The 23,244-nt window shown below is 40.1% G+C and overlaps 1 protein-coding gene and 1 long non-coding RNA gene across 3 annotated transcripts in view; one reads left to right on the forward strand and one right to left on the reverse strand.

The window, feature by feature from the left end:
* Ndufs1 (NADH:ubiquinone oxidoreductase core subunit S1) overlaps nt 1-23,244 on the reverse strand; it is a 34,197-nt gene that overhangs the window by 2,420 nt on the left and 8,533 nt on the right. The window contains exons 5-18 of one of the 2 annotated variants that reach the window (XR_015628538.1): nt 22,839-22,915; nt 21,822-21,903; nt 21,602-21,732; nt 20,455-20,640; nt 18,591-18,725; nt 17,654-17,768; nt 14,802-14,947; nt 13,866-13,994; nt 11,097-11,226; nt 9,782-9,942; nt 5,433-6,878; nt 3,587-5,317; nt 1,110-1,244; nt 936-1,008 (exon numbers count right to left, since the gene is read on the reverse strand). Coding sequence is in view for 1 of the 2 variants with exons in the window: in NM_001005550.1 (NP_001005550.1) it covers nt 936-1,008; nt 1,110-1,244; nt 3,587-3,762; nt 6,724-6,878; nt 9,782-9,942; nt 11,097-11,226; nt 13,866-13,994; nt 14,802-14,947; nt 17,654-17,768; nt 18,591-18,725; nt 20,455-20,640; nt 21,602-21,732; nt 21,822-21,903; nt 22,839-22,915 (1,831 nt within the window). In the remaining variant the exon portion in view is untranslated. The remainder of the gene's footprint in view (nt 1-935; nt 1,009-1,109; nt 1,245-3,586; nt 5,318-5,432; nt 6,879-9,781; nt 9,943-11,096; nt 11,227-13,865; nt 13,995-14,801; nt 14,948-17,653; nt 17,769-18,590; nt 18,726-20,454; nt 20,641-21,601; nt 21,733-21,821; nt 21,904-22,838; nt 22,916-23,244) is intronic. The other variant, NM_001005550.1, reaches the window with a different exon arrangement.
* Nucleotides 14,947-17,747, forward strand: LOC148003759 (uncharacterized). Its single transcript, XR_015629153.1, has 2 exons — nt 14,947-16,664; nt 16,777-17,747. It is a non-coding gene; the product is annotated as an uncharacterized LOC148003759 (long non-coding RNA).

Genomic DNA, 23,244 nt, shown 5'->3' on the forward strand with positions numbered 1-23,244 from the left:
TTTAAGGTCACCTTGGCTACATTAAACCCCCTTGTTTTAAATAAACAAACAAGGGGGGCTGGAGAGATGGCTCAGAGGTTAAGAGCACTGACTGCTCTTCCCAGAGGTCCTGAGTTCAATTCCCAGCAACCACATGGTGGCTCACAACCATCTGTAATGGGATCTGATGCCCTCTTTTTGTGTCTGAAGACAGTGACAGTATACTCACATACATAAAATAAACAAAATCTTTAAAAATAGAAAAACAAACAAGTTTATGCTCCTATGTGCTTTTAGGTAAGAAATTATTTACATAGCAACTGTTGCAAACCTTTTTCAACTGTTGTCAAAGCTATAGAAAATGAATGGCAGTCCACATTTCTTAAAAGCCTTCTAACATTTACACCAGAAGCCCTGTTTAATATATCAAAACATTTAAATGTTTTGAATATTTTATCAATAATTTTCAGAAAACCTTGAATTTTTTTAGTACTTTAAATTTCTATTCAATGATTTTCCATATAATACTAGATTTTACATTTAAAATCTGTTAAAACCTTTTGGGTGTTCAAACTTTGCTTCCATGTCAGAAATACACAGAATGCTAGAGAACTGGGGATATAGTGTCCATGCTTACCATGTACAAAATGAGCCTTGAGACCCAGATCTACCCCAAATTATACTAGTTTTGATGGTTAACAATTTCAGACCAGAGGCTACCGAGGTGGCAGCTCAGTGGACAGAAGAGTTTGTCACCAAGCTTAATGACTTGAGTTTGATTCCCACAAACTGTCCTGACCTCCACACTCTTCATGGTGTGTCCCTGCCCACGCACAAGTAAATAAATGTAAAAAGTCAGGTTCTTTAGGTTAATAGCAAATATTGCCAATCAAAAGAAGCTTTAAAGCTAAAGGAAGTCCTCTGGTTCTCTGTGAGTAGGTGACAGTCAAACTTACCTGTCATATAGAAGTCTTTTATAGTTAGCTGAGGTGGAACCAGTGGGTCAGCAAGAAATTCCTGGTCTACTAGCTGGAAAAAAAGAGAGACCAGAATCACAGAATCATACTGAAAACCAGTACTATCATGCTAAAACACATCGATTAGGAAAGCTGCACACAGGCAGGTTTTACCTTGGCAAGCTCACTTGCTTGTTGAAAGTAATTAGCTTCTTCAACATCATCATATCGAACCAGGTTAGGAGAGACTTCTCCGAGACGGTTTCTCACTTGATCCAGAGTATCATATGGGAGAGTGATACCTGCAATCTACAACAGATCAGATCCACCATGACAAACAACTCTGCTACTTAAACAATGTCAGAAGCCTGAAGAGCTGAGTCAATCACTGGGACCCACATAGTGCAAGGAGAGAAGAGATTCCCTCAGAGCCCTTTAAACCTCCAAATCTTGTACATGGGCAGCATGTACAGCCCATGACTCAATATAATAAATAGCTGTGATTTAGCAGGCTGAGATGGCCTGGGCCTTTAATCTTAGCACTTGGAAGACAGAGGCAGGCAGGTCTCTGAATCTGAGGCCAACTAGGTCTATAGAACAAGTTCCAGAGCTATAAAGAGAAGCCCTGTCTTGAGGGGGGGAAAAAAAAAATCAGGGTTGGGACTTAGGAAGCACATCAGACTGTGCTCAATCTCCACACCAAAAAGTGGAACAAAACAATTCATAATGGCAACTATGATTAAATAATGCAGTATTACTAGAAAGAAAACAATCTCTTATTAGTATCTTTAACAGGCATTTTTTCCTTTTCCTTTATTCATTATTTATTTGTATATATGTTTTGTCTCTGTGCATAATTTTATACCATGTGCATGCTTAATCTTTTTTTTTTTCCTTTTTCTTTTTTTCGGAGCTGGGGACCGAACCCAGGGCCTTGTGCTTGTTAGGCAAGCGCTCTACCACTGAGCTAAATCCCCAACCCCTGTGCATGCTTAATCTTAAAGGAGGCCAGAGAAGTGTGTCAAATCTCCTAAAACTAGGGCTGGAGAGATGGCTCGGTAGTGAGATCTGATGCCCTCTTCTGGTGTGTCTGAAGACAACTATAATATACTTATATAGAATAAAAAAAAAAAAAATAAACGTTTTTTTAAAAAATCTAAAACTGGGCTGGGGATTTAGCTCAGTGGTAGAGCGCTTACCTAGGAAGCGCAAGGCCCTGGGTTCTGTCCCCAGCTCCGAAAAAAAGAACCAAAAAAAAAAAAAAAAAAAAAAATCTAAAACTGAAATTATAGATCATTGCAAGCCACCATGTGGGTGCTGGGAATTGAACCCGGGTCCTCTGTGAAGAGCAAACAGCCCTTACTGTTAACTACTCTTTTTTTTTTTTTTTTCTGGTTCTTTTTTTTCGGAGCTGGGGATCGAACCCAGGGCCTTGCGCTTCCTAGGCAAGTGCTCTACCACTGAGCTAAATCCCCAGCCCCTGTTAACTACTCTTAACTACTGAGTCGTCTCTCCAATCCAGACAGATTCTTTCAAGGAAGTGTCATGTATAGAATATAGATGTCAAAAATTCTAATTTAAAGATGTTACCACATTAATAACTTATCTGCAGAATGTTGTCTGTAGTGGAGAGAATACTTAGCAAGAATATAGTCCTGATGGGGGGTTGGGGATTTAGCTCAGTGGTAGAGTGCTTGCCTAGCAAGTGCAAGGCCCTGGGTTTGGTCCCCAGCTCCGGAAAAAAAAAAAAGAATACAGTCCTGAAGTAAAGGATTACAGAGATGATGTTAGGCTAACCATCAATACTTCTAGCTTGTTGTTACTCTACAATAAAAGTACCAACTTCGATTCTTCATTTTCTGAACACTTTACTTCCTACACAATCAGGTTATGCAAACCCTTCCTCCCTCGTTTTAGAGAAAATTTTTCCTTGATTTTGAAAATCACTTTAAGCATTTAACATGTCCATTACCCCGTAAGCAGCATCACTAATGCCTTAAGGAATGAAAATGTGCTCAGAGCCCCTGCCTAGTACCTGCTGAGGCCCTGGGTTCTGTCTCGAATTACAAGATATATACAAGAATTTATAGAACTCAGTGAACTGAGAACAGGACCCCCGTTGAAGGAATCAGAGAAAGAACTGAAGAGCTTGAAGGGGCTTGAGACCCCATATGTACAACAATGCCAAGCAACCAGAGCTTCCAGGGACTAAGCCACTACCTAAAGACTATACATGGACTGACCCTGGACTCTGACCTCATAGGTAGCAATGAATATCCTAGTAAGAGCACCAGTGGAAGGAGACGCCCTGGGTCCTGCTAAGACTGAACCCCCAGTGAACTAGACTGGTGGGGGGAGGGTGGCAATGGGGGGAGGGTTGGGAGGGGAACACCCATAAGGAAGGGGAGGGGGGAGGGGGATGTTTGCCCGGAAACCGGGAAAGGGAATAACACTCGAAATGTAAATAAGGAATACTCAAGTTAAAAAATAAAATTAAAAAAAAAAAAAAAAAAAGAATTTATAGAACTCAGGACTTCATACATGCTACGCAAGCCCTCAACTGAGCCACATCCTCAGCTGCTTAATGAATATTAACAAACAAACAAACAAACAAACAAAAAGACTTCAAAGAAATGCCTCAAAACTAATACCTCAGAGAGAGCTCTTATGATTTTCCAGTCTTCTCTTGCCAAGCCAGGAGGTGTCACTGCTACTTTGGTTTGTTGAGCTCTGCCCTCAGTATTGACGTAAGTAGCAGACTTTTCTGTGTAAGCAGCCCCTGGGAGAATAACATCAGCTATGGGAGCACCAACATCACCATGATGTCCTGTGAGGAGAAAAACAACAACCCACACTTTAGTAAAAACTGGACTTATAAACCCAAAGTAGTGGTACACATATGTAATCTCAGTGTGGGGGTCAAGGCAGGAGAAGCTTGAGGTTAGGATGAGTTAGTCAAGACCCTGCCTCAGAACCTGTCTCCACATCGACAACCAACCCAGCACTCACTTGTCACTATAATATATGAAGACAGTAGACCTCCTGTTCCTCTGTGAATTCCCATCTTTATTTTTATTTTTTATTTATGTTGGCCTCATGCAAACTATGCAATTTACCACTGAACTATCTTTTTGTTGTTGTTGTTGTTGTTGTTGTTGTTGGTTTTCTGAGACAAGGTTTCTCTGTGTCGCCCTGGCTGTCCTAGAACTCACTCTGTAGACTTGGCTGGCCTCAAACTCAGAGATCCATCTGCTTCTGCTTCCAAGAGTTTGGGCTTAGAGGTGTGTGTCACCTCTGTGCCACACTGCCTAGCCTGAACTATACTCTTTATAAACTATGAAAGTGGCTGGGCATGTTAATGTTCACCTTCTCACAGGAACCCTGTCTTGCCAAACTCAATGAGGAAAGACCTATTAAGATATACATTATAGTAGCTGAGGTGCTGGTACATGCCTGTAGTCTCCTCACTTAGGAGGTAGGAGCAGGAGGGTCAGGAGTTCAAGGTCACACTGGCCCCACAGTGACATTTAAGGTCAGACTAGACCACAAGAGATTCTGCCTCAAGAGACAGAAAAAGAAAAAAGAGATGGTACGTACATCAAACTGACTTCTCGCACTACAACAGGAGTAGTCCACCCAAGTTTTCTCTATCAACTGACTATATAAAGATATAATAAAATATTCTGTGTGTGTTTGTTTGTTGAGACATGGTTTCTCTCCTTCACCCTGGCTGTGCTCAAAATCACTCTATCCTGGAACTCAGAGAACTGACTGCCTCTGATCCTGTGTGCTGGGATTAAAGGCGTATGCCACCAACACCTGGCATAAAATTTTATATAATGATTTTATTTGATTTTTACTTGTCCCGGATTTCTTTGGGACTTGACAGTTTTTGTAAGATAGGATACATTTTAAAGAAAATTGATTTATAGTCAAAATATACATTGATTTCAGCTGTTTTTATTATTCTCTTTATAAGCACACTGTAGCTGTCTTCAGACACACCAGAAGAGGGTATCAGATCCCATTACAGATGGCTGTGAGCCACCATGTGGTTGCTGGGAATTGAACTCAGGACCTCTGGAAGAGCAGTCAGTGCTCTTAACAGCTGAGCTATCACTTCACCCCCATGATTTTATTTTAAAAATTTATTTTATGTGTACGTCTATTTGCTTGCATGTATGTCTGTGCACCACATGAGTGCTGGTACCCACAGAGGCCAGAAGAGTCGTGAGATCCCCTGACCTGGAATTATAGAAGATTGTGAGCTACCATGTAGATGCTGAGATTCAAACCTGGTCCTCTGAAAAAGTATTAAGTGCTCTTAACTGCTGCATCACCTCTCTAGTCCTTGTATAATGATTTTAATGGAAATAAAACATCTATTATAAATTAATTTTTTTTTATTTTTTGGTTCTTTTTTTTCGGAGCTGGGGACCGAACCCAGGGCCTTGCGCTTCCTAGGCAAGCGCTCTGCCACTGAGCTAAATCCCCAACCCCATAAATTAATTATATCCATGTATACAATACAATTAAAGCTTGTGCTGCAGTTTCATTTTAATTATCCAGGAATATACAACGCACCATTTACTCTAGGGGAACTGAATTACATTTACCGGTGGGAGTTCAAAAGAATGAATTAAATAAAAAAAGTCAGAGTGTTACATTACCTGTAACCTACTTATTTGTTTCTTAGTCTTTTGACTAAGGTCTGGTAAAACATAACTTAAGCCAGACATGGTGTACACCTAGAATCCCCAGGACAAGGAGGCAGAACATGAGGCTCATGAGTTCAGGTCCAGCCTAGGCTACATATTAAGATCTTTCTCTCAACAACCAAGGGCTGGAGAGTTAGCTTAGGTGGGGAGGCCTTGCCAAGCATGAAAACACACATGCACAAGCCCTGTGATAAAGCCTCTAAACAAAGCCAGGCACATGGTGGTGGCACATGGGAGGCAGGAGTGGGAGGCAGAGGCAGTGAGATCTCTAAGCTCAGACCACCCAGTCTACAGAGCAAGTTCGTGAACAGACTGAGCTACAGAGAAACCATCAAACCAAACAAGCCTCTATACAAGCAACAGCAGCAAGAACATGTCCTATAATTCAGAATCCAAGTGTAAAATTACATTTTACAGTTTAGTCAGACATGATATACATGCCCATAATCCCGTGGAAGGTGGAGCAGGACCAGGAGTTCAAAATCATCCTCAGCTATGTATACAACTAGCACTCAACCTGAGCTCCATGAGACATTGCTTCAAAAACAGGTAACAAAGCCGATCCTGCAGGACTCCAGCTCTTCTAACACAGCATTATTACTGTTGTCACCATAAGACGACTTTACTGAGTCATCATGCTGAGTATTTTGACAGAGGCTCAGCTTGCTCTGGCTGGCCGCAAACCTATATTCCTCCTCCTACCTCACCTTCCCAAGGACAGGACTCACAAGTGTACACCAGATGCCCGCTGGGAAGGTGGCTATTGTTCACCTATGAAAGGTTTAAGAACTGCCTCAAACTCCTGTCCTCCTGTCTCATCCTCATCCTGGGCTAGGATCACAGGTATATCTGGTTAACAAACAGATTTTATTTGTTTTGATTTTTAAAAAAGGTTTATTATTAAAAAATTGCAAATAAAATCACATATTCAAGTTGCAGACCCAATGACACTTCAATGAGCTTTTATCCAGTCAGACAGTTATTCAAACAAGAAGTTGTGTGTATTAGATAGATTTTAATATACACCACGTATGGTTCTCTTTTGTTTCTAGTGCCATGGTGCTACTTACCTTGATAAACAATGAAACAATCCTTTGGCAAGTCCTGCCGGGTGATACAACCTCCATCTGCTCCCAGAAGAAACAGCAGTTTGGGTGGGTTCTTCCTAATTGCTTCTACCCCAGGTTTATAGCCAAGGTCCAAAGCAGCTACCTGGCTTGCAATCCTGTACAACAATTATGGATTTTCAAATGCGTGCAGCATTTAAGTATAAGCAATTTGAGTGATTACATAGGAATAATTTGTAGCTTCTTTTATACTCAACTCTTACCACTGAAATATAAGATACACAGTATAGTGCCTCTCTTTTTCTTTTTGAGACAGGATTTCTCTGTGTAGCCCTGGCTGTCCCAGAACTCACTTTGGAGACCAAGCTGGCTTCAAACGCAAAGAGATCCTCCTGCTTCCTAAGGGCTGGAATTAAAGTCACGGGCCACTATATCTGGCTTTCTCTTCCTTTTCCTGTGGTTTTGGAGACTGAACTAGACTCTTGTAGGTGGTAGGCAAGCACTGTAACAGTGAGCTACACATCCTCCTCCTCCTGAGACTGATTTTATGAATTAATATGCAATGAAGTAATTATGAAAACCAACTGTAAATGGCTTAAATTCAACACAGTAAGACCTAAAACTTACAGTAAATCAAACATGTTTTAGAACAAAGTCACAGAATTTAAAAATCAAAAGGGAGCTAGGTATGGTAACACACTACCATAATCCCAGCAAAGGCAGGAGGACCATGAGGGTCATGTTCAGTCTAGGGCCAGTCTGAGCTACACGGTGCATTCAAAGTAAGTCATGGATTACATAGCAAGATCCTATCTTTAAAAAGGAAAAAAAGTAAAAGGGAGAAATTAAAAACTATTGTTAAAACAATAATTCAAGTAGAAACGAGGCTGGTGATTACAGCTATATAAGGGTTAGAGCTAGGAGAAAGGCTGCAAGTATGAGGTCAACTGGCAGAGGCACAGCAAGTTCAAAGCTTTCCAAAGACAGTAAGAACCTGCCAAAAAAAAAAACCAAAAACAAAAACAAAACCCAAAAAAACAAAACAATAAAACAACAACAACAATGAAGAAACAAAGAAAGAAGGAGAAAGAGGAAGGGAAAGAGAGAGGGAGGGAGGAAGGGAAAGAGAGAGGGAGGGAGGAAGGGAGGGAACAAAAAGTGCTGGGCATGATGGGCACATGGCTCACAACTTTAACCTCAGTGCTCAGGAGGCTGGTTGGATCTCTGAGTTCTAGACTAACCTGCTCCACACAGTGAATCCCAGGACAGACAGCTACACAGTGAGATACTTTCTCAAAACAAAAGAACACCTCCTCCCCACCCCCTGCCACACACACACACACAGAGGGAGGGAAAGAGGAAGGGAGGGAGGGAGAGGGGAAGGAAAAGACAGGAAAACCATTATATACAGACTAGAATATACCCTTATGGAATTGCTTCCTACAACTGTTATTTGTTTCAGTGAAGATAATCTAAGAAAGAAGCTCAAAATAACAACCCTCCTAAAACCAGCAGAAACATTTGAAATAGCTCTTGAAACATCAGCCTTTTTCAGTCCAGCCATGCTACCTTTATAACCTAAGGACAAGCTATTCTAAAATTCAGTTAACTGGGTCATCACTGCTTCCTTACTTAGCTTAACTTCCTAAGTGAGGATGGATGCCAGTCTTACACCTGGATAGGTACGTATTTTATACCACTAAGCTGCACTTTAGTCACAGAATTATTTTAAAGTCATCAAAAACTACCATCCAGTGTCCATGTTAAAAATGAAATGTTATAAATTATTATAGTAAATAACTACTAATGTCTTTTGGTTTTTTTTCTTATTGGTTTTTATTCATTCATCCTGATTTTCAAGTTTTGCTTTAATTTTTTTGTTTATTTTAAAGATTTATTTATTATATATAAGTACACTGTAGCTGTCTTCAGACACACCAGAAGAAGGAATCAGATCCCATTACAGATGATTATGAGCCACCATGTGGTTGCTGGGATTTGAACTCAGGACCTCTGGAAGAGCAGTCGGTGCTCTTAACCACTAAGCCATCTCTCCAGCCCAGTTTTTTTTTTTTTTTTTTTTTTTTTTTGAGAGAAAGAACATTAAGTTGGATGAATAGGGAGGTGGAGGTAGGGAGAGGACTTGTAGGAGTTGGGGGAGAGGGAGATAATATCAAAATATACCATATGAAAAAAATTTTAAAGAAAAAAGTTCATGAAGGATTTCTAGTTATAGATAAAAATTCTCATTTGGAAATAAAAATGAGTTAAATCACAACACGAAGTTGTACTCATGGTATATTAACCATATAACTAGAAACAATTACATAAGAGGAACTAATAAAAGAGCAGTAACAATTATCTTCAGACCATGAAATAACCACTTTCCTAAATAAATCAGCATAATTGGAAGGTTTACAAAAAAAAATCTCTTTAGCTAAATTCTCAAAAGTCAGAGGATACACTGTTATTTTTAAATAGAGGACAAAAAAATATGATACAGATTTTTTTTTAAATACAAAGTATTACATATCCCATGCTGGTCTCAACTTCACTGTGCAGTAGAAAACGACTTGAACTTCTGATCCCCCTGCCTCTACCCCAGCTGGAATTATAGTGCACATCACTATGTCCAGTTTTATGTTGTCCTGGGGAACGAGTCCAGGACTTCATGTATGCAGGCAAATCTCTAGGAAACAAGCCTCACACATTTAAACTTACTTTCTGACTACCATACAAATAAATAAGTGCCATTTTGTTCACTGTCCACTCTGCCCTCATCTTCCCCTGCTTCGTACATTTTCACCTGTCACTTACTAACTTGCATTCTTCTTAAACAAAACATTTTACATATCATGTCTGCAATGGGAATAATATCTCTAAATGCTGTTTGTACATATAAACATGACAAGTCAGGAACAAACACACACACACACACACACCCCTACACACCCACACATCTACACACCCACACATCTACACACACACACACACACACACACACACACACACACACACACACCCCACTTGAATTTTCTAGTACATAAAACGAGTAACAAACCTATGCAGAATATTCATAACTTTCCACTCTGCAGCAGCACCACTTGCCACCCGAATCTTTTGTGCAATGCTGGACACAGCTGCAAGAATTGCTGCCCCATCATCTCTCTGGAGTGCAGAACTGCCTAAAACCACCATTGGTTTTTTAGCTGCGTTTAAGACCTATTTAAAAAAAAAAAAAAAAAGAACTGTTGATCTTAAAGCACTAAATGATATTTGCATCTACTGACATGCAAGTTTGGGGATCTAACATGAAGAATCATTAATTTACTTAACAACATCTAAATGAATAAAATATCTTGTAAATGTTACTATGAAAAAGCTTAATATCACATAAAACAGATTTTATACAAGTAAGTATTGGGGATGAATCTCCTAGCCAAGTAATCTTTGGTTGAAGTAAGTATGGGCCTGTCTCAGACAACCTGGGAAATGTCCCTAGAGATACTCAAATGCTACTAAAGATCCAGGCGTGGTGATACATGGCTGTAATCCCAAAATTTGGAAAGAAGTAAATGATCATTAGGTTTCAGGCCAGCCTGATCTACATAATAGATTCCAAACCATCCAGGGCTACACAGCAAGACACCATCTTCAAACAAAAATAAAAAATTTAAAACATGACAGAAAAATTGTGTTGAAGTGTCATCGCCTACTACTTCCCACATTCAGAGACTCAGAATAGAAGAGAAAGCAGGAAGAGCACAGAGCATTCCTAAAGTAGTAAAGTGTTTGCCTATGCCACAGTAAAGGAGTGAGTCTCAAGCAGATAGGAAACTATAGGCTTGGGGGAAGGCTGGTAAGTAAAACTGAAAAACAAACAGCTCACACATTCGTATAAAATCAATAAATTAAAGGAGCTGGAGAGACGGCTCAGAAGCTCTTACAAAGCAGTTCAGTTCCCTGAACCTACATGGCAGCTCACAACCATTTATTAACTCTAATTCCAGGGCACGCAACACCCTGACTTCTCCAGACATGGCTGGCAAGCGATAGATTTACATTCAGGCAGGCAAAAGAACTCACATATAAAGTAAGAATAAATAAATCTACAAGAAAGAATAATAATTTAAAAAATGGAGCTAGAGAGATGGCTCAGTGGTTAAAAGCACTGGCTGCTGTTCTTCCAGAGGTCTTGGGGTCAATTCCTAGCACCCACATGGCAGCTCACAACTGTCTTTAACTCAAGTTGAGGAAGATCTGGAACCCTCACTCAGACATACATGCAGGCAAAACAGCAATGCACTTTAAAATAATAGTAACAGTTAAAAGACAGTATATACAGTATACAGTAGATATGTATAACTTAAAAGCACCTTGCTGAATTCATGATTCCCTGAAGCAATGTCTTGCAGAATTTTGGGAGAGTCTCCTAGATGGTCGTATCTGTAAGTGAGGTCTACTGGACTGCCTATTAGGGCCACTTTTAAGTCATTATGCAGCCAGCTAAAATAAAAAAAAAAGTATTAGAGCCAAATAAGTTAAGCACAGCCTTTGGACCCAACAATTCCAAGTCCCACCTCTATTTACAATCACAAATTGTCAGAAGTGCAAAAGAATTCACAGACTATTTATTCTTAATACACATCGTTTAATGTATACCTTTCAAAATAAGAGTTGTAAAAATGTGTAAATAATTCAGGGAATAAATTTGTAGCAATCCTAAGTACGAGTCTAATGAAAACAAAAACTCTCTTAGAGTAACTGAGCTGTAGGTCACACTCCTCGGTACCTAACGGCGGAGTCCCTTAGTGCTCCAATGCCCACAGATAAACTGTCATTCACCCAGCCTGACAGCGAGTGCTGCGGAGCTGCCTCCTTCAAACTACTGCAGCTTTTGTTTTTCCAATCAGGGTTTCTCAGTGCAGTCCTGTCTGTCCTGGAACTCAAGAGATAAGCCTGGGTCTTCCCCCCAGAATGCTGGAATTAAAGGTGCGCCACTACTGCCTTTCTACCCTTCAAAACTATGTGAGTGTGGTGGCCATTAATTCTTGTTTGTCTGAAGCAGTGCTAATTTTACCTGTCATCCTGAAGTAGTCACTCCCTTTCCCTCTCAACCACTTTCCAGATGAGATAATCTAGACAGATAATACAACTGCCCTATTGTAAATGTCTATAACACCAATGAAAAAGACAGTAGATGTGGGATGTGTTCTACAAAGTAAGTAAAAAAGTTCCATGCTCTGAAAAAAAAAAAGTAAAATGGGGGGAGGGGTGTACATCTTTAGGACCAGCCAAAGACCTGGGATGGGGGAGGCTGCAGGTAGTCTGTGGAGTGACTCTAGCTCAGACTCCTAGCAGGGGGGAGATATGAAGCATGAAGTGGCCGCCTCCTAAAGCCAGGCGGGAACTCCAGGGGAGTGACAAGGACACCAACCTACCTACAAAACCTTCTACCCAAATTTTATCCTGTCTACAAGAAAGGGGATGAAGGAGAGACGAGGGAATGGCTAACCAATAACCAGCCCAACTTGAGACCCATCCCATAAGCAAACACCAATCACCAACATTCTGATACTCTGTAATGCTCGCAGAGAGGAGCATGTTGTCCTCTGAGAGGCTCTAAGAGCAGCTGACACAGACAGATGCAGAAACACACACTAAACAGTGGATGGAGCTTGGGGACTCTTTTGGAAGAATAAGAGGAAGGACTGTGGTCCCAAAGGGCACAGGAACTTCCCTATAGGAAGCAGAGTCAACTAACCTGGACCCTTGGGGCTATAAGAGTCTAAGCCCATAACATAAATGGGCTAGACCTAGGCCTCCTGACTCATATGTAGCAGATGTGCAATTTGGCCTTCATTTGAGTCCTGAAAAACCGGAACAGGGGCTATCCCAAAAGCTATTGCCTGTACTTTGGATATGTTCTATTAGCTGGGCTACCTTGTCTGGCCTCAGTGAAACAGGAAGTGCCTAGCCTTGAAGAGACTTGAGGTGTCAGGATTGGGGTGTGTGTGCCCAGGGGAGCCCCCACCCCCTCAGAAAAGGGGAGGTGGGTATGGAAGAATTGTGGGAAGGGTGACCAAGAGGGAGCAGTGAGCAGGATGTAAAGTAAGTAAAAAAAATAAAATTAAATTAAAAAGAAAAGTAAAAATGGGGCCTGAAATGACATGACATTAATTGTAGTGTGTGACTCTAGATAGATGCTGGACAAGAACAAAACTGCTATAAAAGATAGGGCTAAAGATACAACTCAGCTGGCAGGTGCTTATGTAGTATGCAAGAAAAGCTCTGAATTTAATCCCTAGTAAAGCAGAGGGTGGGACTGATAAGACTGCTCTGTAGGTGCAGGTGCTTGCCACCAAGCCTGACAAGCTCAGTTCCATTCCTGGGACTCAGAAGGCAGAGGGGGAGAGCCAGCTCCTAAAAGTTGTCCTCTGGTTACCAGATATACACTGCACTACAGCATGCTCATGCCCGCATACATATATACACACATAAAATAAAGTTTACAAACAAACGTGCCCATAATTCATGAAGAGAGGCGGAAGCTGAAGGACCAGTTTGAAAGTTCAAGGGCAGGCGTGAGTATATCATAAGACCTTGTTTAAAAACAAGTACAGAACAAGGTGTCGTTGCATATGCCTATAATGCCAGCACTGGAGATAAAGGCAGGAAGATCAGGAGCTCAAGGTTTACTCTGACTATGTAGTAAGCTAGAGACTAGCCTGGGTCACATGAGATCCTCACTCAGTAACAAGGAAGCCAAGTGGGATGGTACATGTCTTTGATCCCAGCATTCAAGAGGCAGAGGCAGGCTGATTTCGTGTCAGTTCTAGACCAGCCTGATCTACACAGTGAGTTCCAGGCCAGCCAGGGCTATGTAATGAGACCACGTCAAAATAAAATAAAATAAAATAAAATAAAATAAAATAAAATAAAATAAAATAAAATAAATATAAACAAAGTACATTAAGAGAGAGGTAGGGGTAGGGAAGAATGAATCTGTTAGGAATTTTCCTCTCCTCTGGTATCACTACAACTAGCACTTATTAGGAATCACCTAAAATATCATTTCCATATGTAAAACAAAAACAATCACATATTTTTAAGGTTCTTATTAAATAAGGATTAAATTAAATTACCTCTTTCTGATTCTAGCATTAAACAGCGGTGCCTCAAAACGTGGATTTGTACCAACTAGAAGAACAACATCTGCTTCTTCCACACCGGCAATTGTGGTATTGAGAAGATAATTGGAACGTAAATCTGTGCTAAAAATATAAAAATATAACTCAAGTTTAAGAAAAACAAACAATAACATATAACCCTGCAAATAAACTTAATACATGCTATAATACATACATAAAGTTACTACATGCAAGAGCCAACAGACTAGTCTCTGATCATAAATCCCAGTGCACTCTCACGTACAAGTTTTCATGAAGTGTGTAACTGTTGTCCTGTTTACAGCCCAAGTTGGCCTTGAACTTGAGCAGTCGTCCTCTCAGCTACTGAGTGCTTGAGATACCACATGTACCATGATGCCAGGCAGGTGTGTCGAAATGAAACTAAACTTACAACATGTATTAAGGACTATATTCTTCTGTAAGTTTAGCTTTTGGTTTCATGTATTGAAGTCTTTTATTAGCAATGTGTTAATTGCAGATGATGGGTTAGAATCCCACCTTCAGAGGTGTCTAATTTGATCATGTTCACTTCTCATTACCCTGGGAGTCCCTGACCACCCTGCTAACCCCTCTTGTCAGACAGGCTCTTTCTACGTTCATGCTATTTGCTTTGTCTCAGATGTGAGAGTGCACTGGTGTGTTAAGTATGTCAGAGAACCCAGTGTGTCAGGAAACTGAACAGTGCTATTATGGATGTGGCTGTTTTCTGTTTTCTGTGACTAAGAGGAAAATGATAGCTGGGAACAGTAGCACTCATCTTCAGTCTAAGTGTTTCGGAGGTAAAGACAAGAGTTCTGCTACACAGAGTTCAAGGCCAGCCTGAGCTACACAAGACTCAAAAATCAAAAAGAAATCCAAATAAGCAGCTGAGCACAGCTTAATGTTTCTCACCCAGCTCCTTCATTGGGGAAGATCTCTTCAGTGCATAAGGTGTCAGAGTCAACTTTATTAAGCAAATCTTTCAGAGCTACCAAGGCTTCAGCATCCACCAAGCCACCTGCAATTGCTGCCACAGCCTTGCCTTCAAAACTCTGTAACTGAAACGGAGAAAAGGGCATCACTAAGAAACCTACAGTCAGCAAAAACCATGACTTTGTTCAGAAATAAAATGAGTCATTCTCCAGTTATCAAGAGTATCAGGATGCACAGCCATCTTCCCTGGATTAGTGTAGCTACCACTCCACATCAAAGAAGTTTCCAGTAGGGGACTGGAGAGATGGCTCAGTGGTTAAGAGCACCGACTGCTCTTCCAGAGCTCCTGAGTTCAAATCCCAGCAACCACATGGTGGCTCACAACCATCTGTAATGGGATCTGATGTCCTCTTCTGGTGTGTCTGAAGACAGCGACATTATATTCAGACATAAAGTAAATCTAAAAGCTTTTTACAGCAAATGGGGGCGGGGGGGACCACACTGGAAACAACGCAGAGATCAACAAATTGTAGGGACCCCAGACACAAAAAACACACCTACACCATGGTTCTTGCATCTATAGCTCAAGGAACACCATGGAAAAGACAGAAAGATTCTAAGAGCCAGAGTACCAGAAGTCTGCTGTGAAACAGTATCTCCAAGAAAGGCTGCATAAACAAGACCAGAGTAACAAGACCAACAGACATTTTAACATGGATGGGAGAAAATTTCTCACAGTCTCCCCTCTAGACAAAGAACTATAGGCAACTGACTACTGAGAGAAAAAGAATTAGCTTCTCTCAGGAATGAACCCCCTTACAGGTTGCCCAGTACAGAGCAGTCAGCCTTGAAATCATATATATACAAGCAACAAAAATGGATTTAGGAGGTTCTACTTGTATTTGTTTATGTATACAAATTTGTATATAATAAAAATATAAATATAAAAAATATATTTTTTAATGAAAAAGTTTTTTCAATAAAAAGACAGAGGCTATCAACTTCAGAGTTTGGGGGAAATGAGAGGGATTCAGGGATGGGTAACTAGGAGGGCCTGGAGGGAGAAAAGAGAAGTGGTACAATGCTATTTCAATTAAAAAATGAAAAAATATATATTTAACATGAATTTAAAAGGACATTCTTGTCAAAAAATATTAGCAAGTAACAAAATTTTAAACTTTTTCTGGTGAATTTAATTAGCATATGATTATTGAAATAATTTATTAGTTTTCAAAATACTCTTACAGTTAAGGAATTTAATATATTTTGGGTTTGAATGCAATGAACTGCTTAATTATATTCTAATAAGTTGATTCCAAGCAGATTATAAGCTTTAAATGCTTTTTATTGACAAACTCTTAAAGCCAAACTATACATAGTCTAAAGTTTTCCTATATTTTAAGAATAACTATACACTTTATCAAATTTACCAATAAAACATATCAAACAATAGGCAAAGCAGAAAAAAAGTAATGCACACCTGACTGAAGAGCTTAACAGTGCTCATTCAGCTAAACATGAGATGCAGCAGTGGTGTGTGGGGCCAAGGAGACTGACTCCAGCTCAGCCTGAAGCTGTGTATTGTGCTTTAAGACATAAGCAGCTTCGGGGTTGGGGATTTAGCTCAGTGGTAGAGCGCTTGCCTAGGAAGTGCAAGGCCCTGGGTTCCGTCCCCAGCTCCGAAAAAAAAAAGAACAAAAAAAAAAAAAAAAAAAAAAAAAAAAAGACATAAGCAGCTTCGATATGACCTCTGGAGAATGGAAATCATGGAGTTATAGTTACCTTTAATTTGACCTTTCTAAAGCATCCCCCTTTCCCTCTAGCTTTTGCTTTTTGTCTATAGTGTCTTTTTTTTTTTTTCCTTTTCTTTTTTTCGGAGCTGGGGACCGAACCCAGGGCCTTGCGCTTGCTAGGCAAGTGCTCTACCACTGAGCTAAATCCCCAACCCCTATAGTGTCTTTCATCAGGGAGCTTTATTCTGTTCTTTCCCCTTATCCTGGCTACTGGTGATCAAACCCAGGGCTGTGCACATGCCGAGCACACTCAGTGCCAGTGAGTCACACCCTGGACCCTCCGGAGGCCCTTGCTCTCTGCAAGCTCATATTTACTCTTAAGATTTGCTCCAGAATCACTTTCTCTAGGAAGGCATCCTGATACCAAAATTTTGGTTAGGTGTCCCACACCCCTTATGTGTTTTCTCTCCTACCAGTCCTATTAGAACAACAATTATACCTTTTTCTCTAGCATAACAAGGTGGAAGGTGGAATCTATGGGTTAAATTCTAGAATGTATCTAGCATATCTGAGATATGGCTCTTGAAAAAAAATCAAATAGAGAGCTGAAGAGATGGCTCAACAGTTAAGAGTACTGTGGTCCTGAATTTGATTCCTAGCCACCACATAGTGGCTTACACCATCTATAATGGAATCTGATGCCCTCTTCTTGTCATGCAGGCATACCTGCAAATAAAGCACTCATATACATAAATAAATTTTTAAAATGTCAACTAGAGACAAATTATAATCTTGGCAAGAAAGGAGAAAAGAATGGGTGTAGTGATACTACCTTTAATCCCAACACTCAGGGTCAGAGGCAAGCAGATCTCTGTGAGTTTAAGGCCACTGGTTTACATGGTCAGCCATGAGCTATACAATTTAAAAAAAAAAAAAACAAACAAACAAAAAAATACCCTGTCTAAAACAAATAGAAAGAAGGAAGGAAAGAAAGAAAGAAAGAAACAAACAAACAAACAAACTGAAAGATATGCCTGGTCTTCATGGCAAAGCTGTTTTGTAATAACTGCACTGTTTAATCTACATTTCAATTTTTACCATTCCAGCTACACGAGAGAGTGCATCTTCCCAGGAGGTATAAGTTAAAAGCCCCTTTTCATTTCTGACCATTGGTTCGGTAAGTCTTTGCCGTTTCAGTCCATCATAGGCAAATCTAGACAAAAGAAATCACACAATATATAGAATATTGCTAAGGAGCAACTATAATTTTCAAGTTTAAAAACTGTAATGAATGTTACTTAAGTAGAAGATTACTTAAAGTATCAGAGTAATAAATACCTAACACAGGGATGGTGGCAATAAATACATCTGCCTTACCATACACCTTTAATTCCAGTATTCAGGAGGCAGAGGTGAGAGAATTTCTAAATTTAAGGCTAGCCTAATCTACAGAGTGAGTTCGGGACAGCCAGACCTAAACGGGAAGAGGTTATCTTGAAGAAAAAAACAAAAAACAAAAAACAAAAAATCTTCCCTTTCCCCCCCAAGCACTGGAGATCAAAACCAGGGCCTGGAATATATTAGGCAAATGTTCTACAGCTCAGCTACATGTCCAGCCCCTTTGCATCTTTACTCTCAGACAAGGTCTAAGTCTCCCAGGTTGTCCGTAAATTTCATATCCTCCAAGAAGCTTAGATCATAAGCTTGTGCCGCTATGCCCAGCATTTATAACTACTCAAGTTGGTTTTTTCATTCTCTTTATAAAAACTCAGCTTTTTCAATAGTTTATATCAATTTGCAACATAAACATGTCCATTAAAGCTGACCCCGAGGGCTGGAGGGCTGGCTCTGTGGCTAAGAGCACTTATTCTGGCAGAGCTCCGTTTCTGGCACCCACAGTTCTAATCCCCACATCAGCTAACAACCATCTACAACACTGTGGTACACACAGAGAGTAAAACATTCATAGACACAAAATACATCTCAAAAATAACCACAGATTTTTACATCAATTGCAAAAAATTAAAGGCAATACCTGGTTTTATCAGAGATCCATTCTTCATTAATATCTTCATGCATTCTTGGCAAAATCCTCATTACCTCTCCAGTTCTTGTGCTAACCACAATGTTACTTCCCACTGCATCCATTACATCAATGGACTCTGTCTTTCTGAGAAAATAATATACACTTAGTATGCTGATTCTGAGAGGAAGAAGAGTTTCTGTTATTTAGTTATTTTCGTATCAATTTTTCTTTTTTGATATTTTAAGGCAAGTCTCATAAGCCCACGTTGTCCTCAAAAGACTTTGAACAGATCCTCCAGCCTCTGTATCCCAAGTGTTGGGATTACAGACAAATACTACCAGATCTACCTCTCCTTCTAAATCTCTAAAAATAGTGGAATTCAGAACAGCAATAAATATAAGCACCTCCATATTTTAACAACATTACTTAACAGGCCAATTAGAAGTGAATACAATTAATTAGTCCTGGGCTGCTGGTAGTCAGACACCAAAAAACCAACCATTCCGGACAGTAGAAACAAAGCCCAACAAACAGACAAAAATAAAAATCCCCCAAATACACTTATACACCAAAACAGAAGAAGCTTTAATGCATTAAAAACTCTCTGTGAGGCAGGAGAGATAGTTCAGCAATTAAGAACACTTGTTACTCCTACAGAAAACCAGAGTTTGGCTCCCAGCACCCATATGGTGGCTCACCACTATCCAACTTTAATTTCAAAGGATTCAGTGCCCTCTTCTGGCTTCTTTAGGCACCTGCATACATACAGTGTTCACACATAACTTAGACCCACACATATACACATAAAATAAATCTAAAAACAACTGTTTTGTGAGGCTGGAGAGATGGTTTAGGAGAGAAAGTACTAGCTATGCAAGCATGAAGACAATAATTCAGATTCCTAGCACCTGTGTAAAAGCCAGGAGTACATTTCAGTCTAGCACTCTAGAGGCTGAGAAAGGGGTTGAGAGTAGAAGATACAGGGTTAGGTAAGGAGACCAAGAAAACTGGCTAGTCAGAGTAGAGAATAACAATTGGCAAGCTTCAGGCTCAGCAGGAATGCAGGCTGAGTCAACTGAGTGAAAGGAATTAGGAAGACACCTGATGTCAACATCTGGTCTACACACACACACACACACACAAACTTAAAGCAAACATAAAAATGTAGATCGAAACCAATTAAAATTAAGGCAGTAAATGACAGAGATTTTATTTTAAAAAATTAGTGAACTAACAATTTCAAACGCCAGGAGGGTTGTTGCTGACAAGGCTGAAGACCTGAGTTTGAGCTCTGAAAGCCATGTCAAGAGCCAGATGAAGTGCAAATTTCTAATCCTAGCACTCCTACAGGGTGGAAACAGAAAAACAGGCCAAGAGCTTGTGGGCTGCTCAGTGTGGCATATACAGCATAATGATGAAATAACAAATTTGCCTTAACAAGGTAATCTGATCCTAAAAGTTGTTTTTCACATGTGCACACTAGCATGCACCCACCTGTGCATGAACACAGGCACACACCAAATAAAACTTAAAAACAAATTATCAGGGATGGGAGCATGGCTCAGTCGTAAAGCCCTGGTCAAGAACCTGAGTCCTAGCCTCATCAAGATGTAAAAATGCTTGCACTCCCAGTGCTGGAGCGGCAGAGGATCCAGAGCCAGCCAGTCTAGCCCAATTGGTAAGTTACAGACCAATAAGAGACTGTGCCTCAAAGAAAGTAGACAGTGTCCCTGAGGATGACACTAAAGGTTGTCTCAGCTTCCAAATACAACTGCTTACACATTCAGGGGCACCTGCACCACACACACCCGTCATACACACACAAAATAAAATCTTTTAAAAGCAACTTGGTCAACACCACAAAGATGAATACCTTGTTTCCCAAGGCCGGGCAGTAAAGGCATAAGGCTTAGAGGTTAGGGCCCCGACAGGGCAGATATCAATGATGTTCCCAGACAGTTCAGACATGAACATTTTCTCAATGTATGTTCCAACTTGCATGTCATTTCCTCTCCCCGTTGTTCCCAAATCATCTACTCCTGCAATTTCACTTGCAAACCTAAAAAATAAAATTTATTACCAAATGGATGAGCTCAGCAAAAAGTATTACTTTTCCTTTTCATAATTGCAAAGACAATGACTTTCCAAACATTAAAAGGCATTAGTATATGTTCAACGATGAATACAGTCTGCAAATAAAAATGAATGTTTCTCTGAAACTGAAGTGTAACACACAAACGGAAAATCAAACAAAACACATGGTTCAGTAAATTATCACACAATTAATACCAGACTAAAAGTTTTAAATTCAACTGAAATTGGCATTAACTGAAAGCAAATATGTCATGTTATCAGGACATGTGAAAACAAACAAGGGGTTGGGGATTTAGTTCATTCAGTGGTAGAGCGCTTTGCCTACCAAACGCAAGGCCCTGGGTTTGGTCCCCAGCTCCGAAAAATAGAAAAAGGAAAAAAAAAAAGGAAAGAAAAAAGAAAACAAACAAACCAAAAACCACCAAAAAAAAAAAATCTAATTTTTTCCCACTAAATAATGGCTATCATCTCCAGTGCTGTTATTTGATGAAACTGTATGAACATTAAGTTAGCATTGTTAGGTTTCAAACCCCGGACAAATGGCCAACCCAGGTGCCTATTTAAGATATCAAGGTGCACCTGGCCCCAGGTCCTCCCAGCATCTCTCAGGCATACCCAGCATACCAGGCCCCCTCCCTTAAACATCTCCAGCCAAGAGGCTGGTGCCCCCCAGCCATTTTGCTATGTGGGTCCTTCTGGGCTCTTTTCATCTACCATTTACCCTCGTGGCCTCTTGGTCTGAATCTCTACTCCCCTGTCACACTGCCTGGCTCAGGGTCATGTTCACTCTGCACTTTGCCAGCTGTGTACGTCTACCTCTGACTGTGCACTCCCTTTATCTACAATAAACTTTCTCTTCCACTATTACAGTCAAGCCTTCCTTTTTTATTTCTTTTCTCAGTGATATTCCAGGAGAGAGACATTACCTGATGCAGCGGGTACACTGTATGCATCTAGTCATGATGGTCTTTACCAGGGGCCCAATGTTCTTGTCCTCCACAGCACGCTTCCCCTCTAGAAATCGGCTCCTATCACTTCCAAACATCATGGACTGGTCCTTAAGTAGATTACGAGACAGTCAGTCTAATGCTGCTAATGAAATTAAAATGAGTCAATCAAAAACATTTATAGAATTATTCTAGATACCTGTAGATCACATTCACCTCCCTGGTCACAAATAGGACAATCCAATGGGTGATTTGCTAATAAAAACTCCATCACACCTTCTCTGTATGAAAAATCAAATATATAAAGTGACATAAGAAGCTACTACTAAAAATGGTAACCTATAGGCTAGTTCAATAACCTTCATAAATTTTTTTTACAGCTAGCATAAACTTTATATTTACTTCCAGATATGCTATCATATTAGTATTCGGTAGTATTAAACACAGTTTGAATTTGTTCATAAGGGTTTAAATATTGATCCTAGGAAATTATGACTTTCAGGGCTTTGTTTATTCATTTACATATTTCTTTTGAGACAGGGTCTCATGAAGCCCGCTGGCCTCCAACTCACAATGTGGCCAAGGATTCTGTGTCCTTGTACTCTGATTTTCCAGCCTACACCTTCCAAGTGATGAGATCCAAAGCACATGCCACCACTGTCAGCTTTTTGTTTCTGAAAGCAACCACCCAATTCATGTGCTGCTATGCTCCTCTTTTTAAATTCATAACTTTTAGGCTGGAGAGTTGGCTCAGTGGTTAAGAGCATCAGCTGCTCCTCCAGGACCTGGTTTTATTCCAAGCACCTATGTGGCAGCTCACAACTGTCTAACTCCTGTTCCAGTATCAAACACCCTCACAAAGACATACATTCAGGCTAAACACCAAAGCATATGAAATAAGTAAAATCATTTTTAATTTGAAATAAAAACTGGGCTGGAATTATAGCACTATGGCAAGTTTAATCAACAAACCCCACAGATACACACGGAGCATTAGAGCAAATACTAAAGTGTCATCAGTGCATGTTCAACTCAGCGAGTCCTGGTGCTACTCATCTCAAGTTAAGTTCTCAAGACTGATAACACTCCAGGCAAGACCTGACCTTCTCTACTGTGTACTCATTTCTGCTGTTCTTAAAAGGTCTGATGGGAAATCTCTCATGTATGGGCCACACAACCACCTTCTGACAAATCTACAGTAGTAACAACAAAGTACCTGGCTTTCTTAGATTTTTCTGAGTTTGTCAGGATATTCCAGCCCTTCATAACAGGCATAGCACAAGCAGCAACAACCTAGAATTTCAATAGAGAAATCCATACTTGTATTTATTTGTAGTTATAAGCATTCCTATACATAAAATATTAAATAAATCATTAAGAAACAAAATAAGGGGCTGGAGAGATGGCTCAGCGGTTAAGAGCACCAACTGCTCTTCCAGAGGTCCTGAGTTCAATTCCCAGCAACCACATGGTGGCTCACAACCATCTGTAATGGGATCCGATGCCCTCTTCTGGTGTGTCTGAAGACGGATACAGTGTACTCATATACATAAAATAAATAAATAAATCTTTAAAAAAAAAAAAAAAAAAAAAAAAAGAAACAAAATAAGACCATGAGAGAC

This window comes from Rattus norvegicus, chromosome 9 (assembly GCF_021556685.1).
Source record: "Rattus norvegicus strain SHRSP/BbbUtx chromosome 9, alternate assembly SHRSP_T2T, whole genome shotgun sequence".
Classification (NCBI taxonomy): domain Eukaryota; kingdom Metazoa; phylum Chordata; class Mammalia; order Rodentia; family Muridae; genus Rattus; species Rattus norvegicus.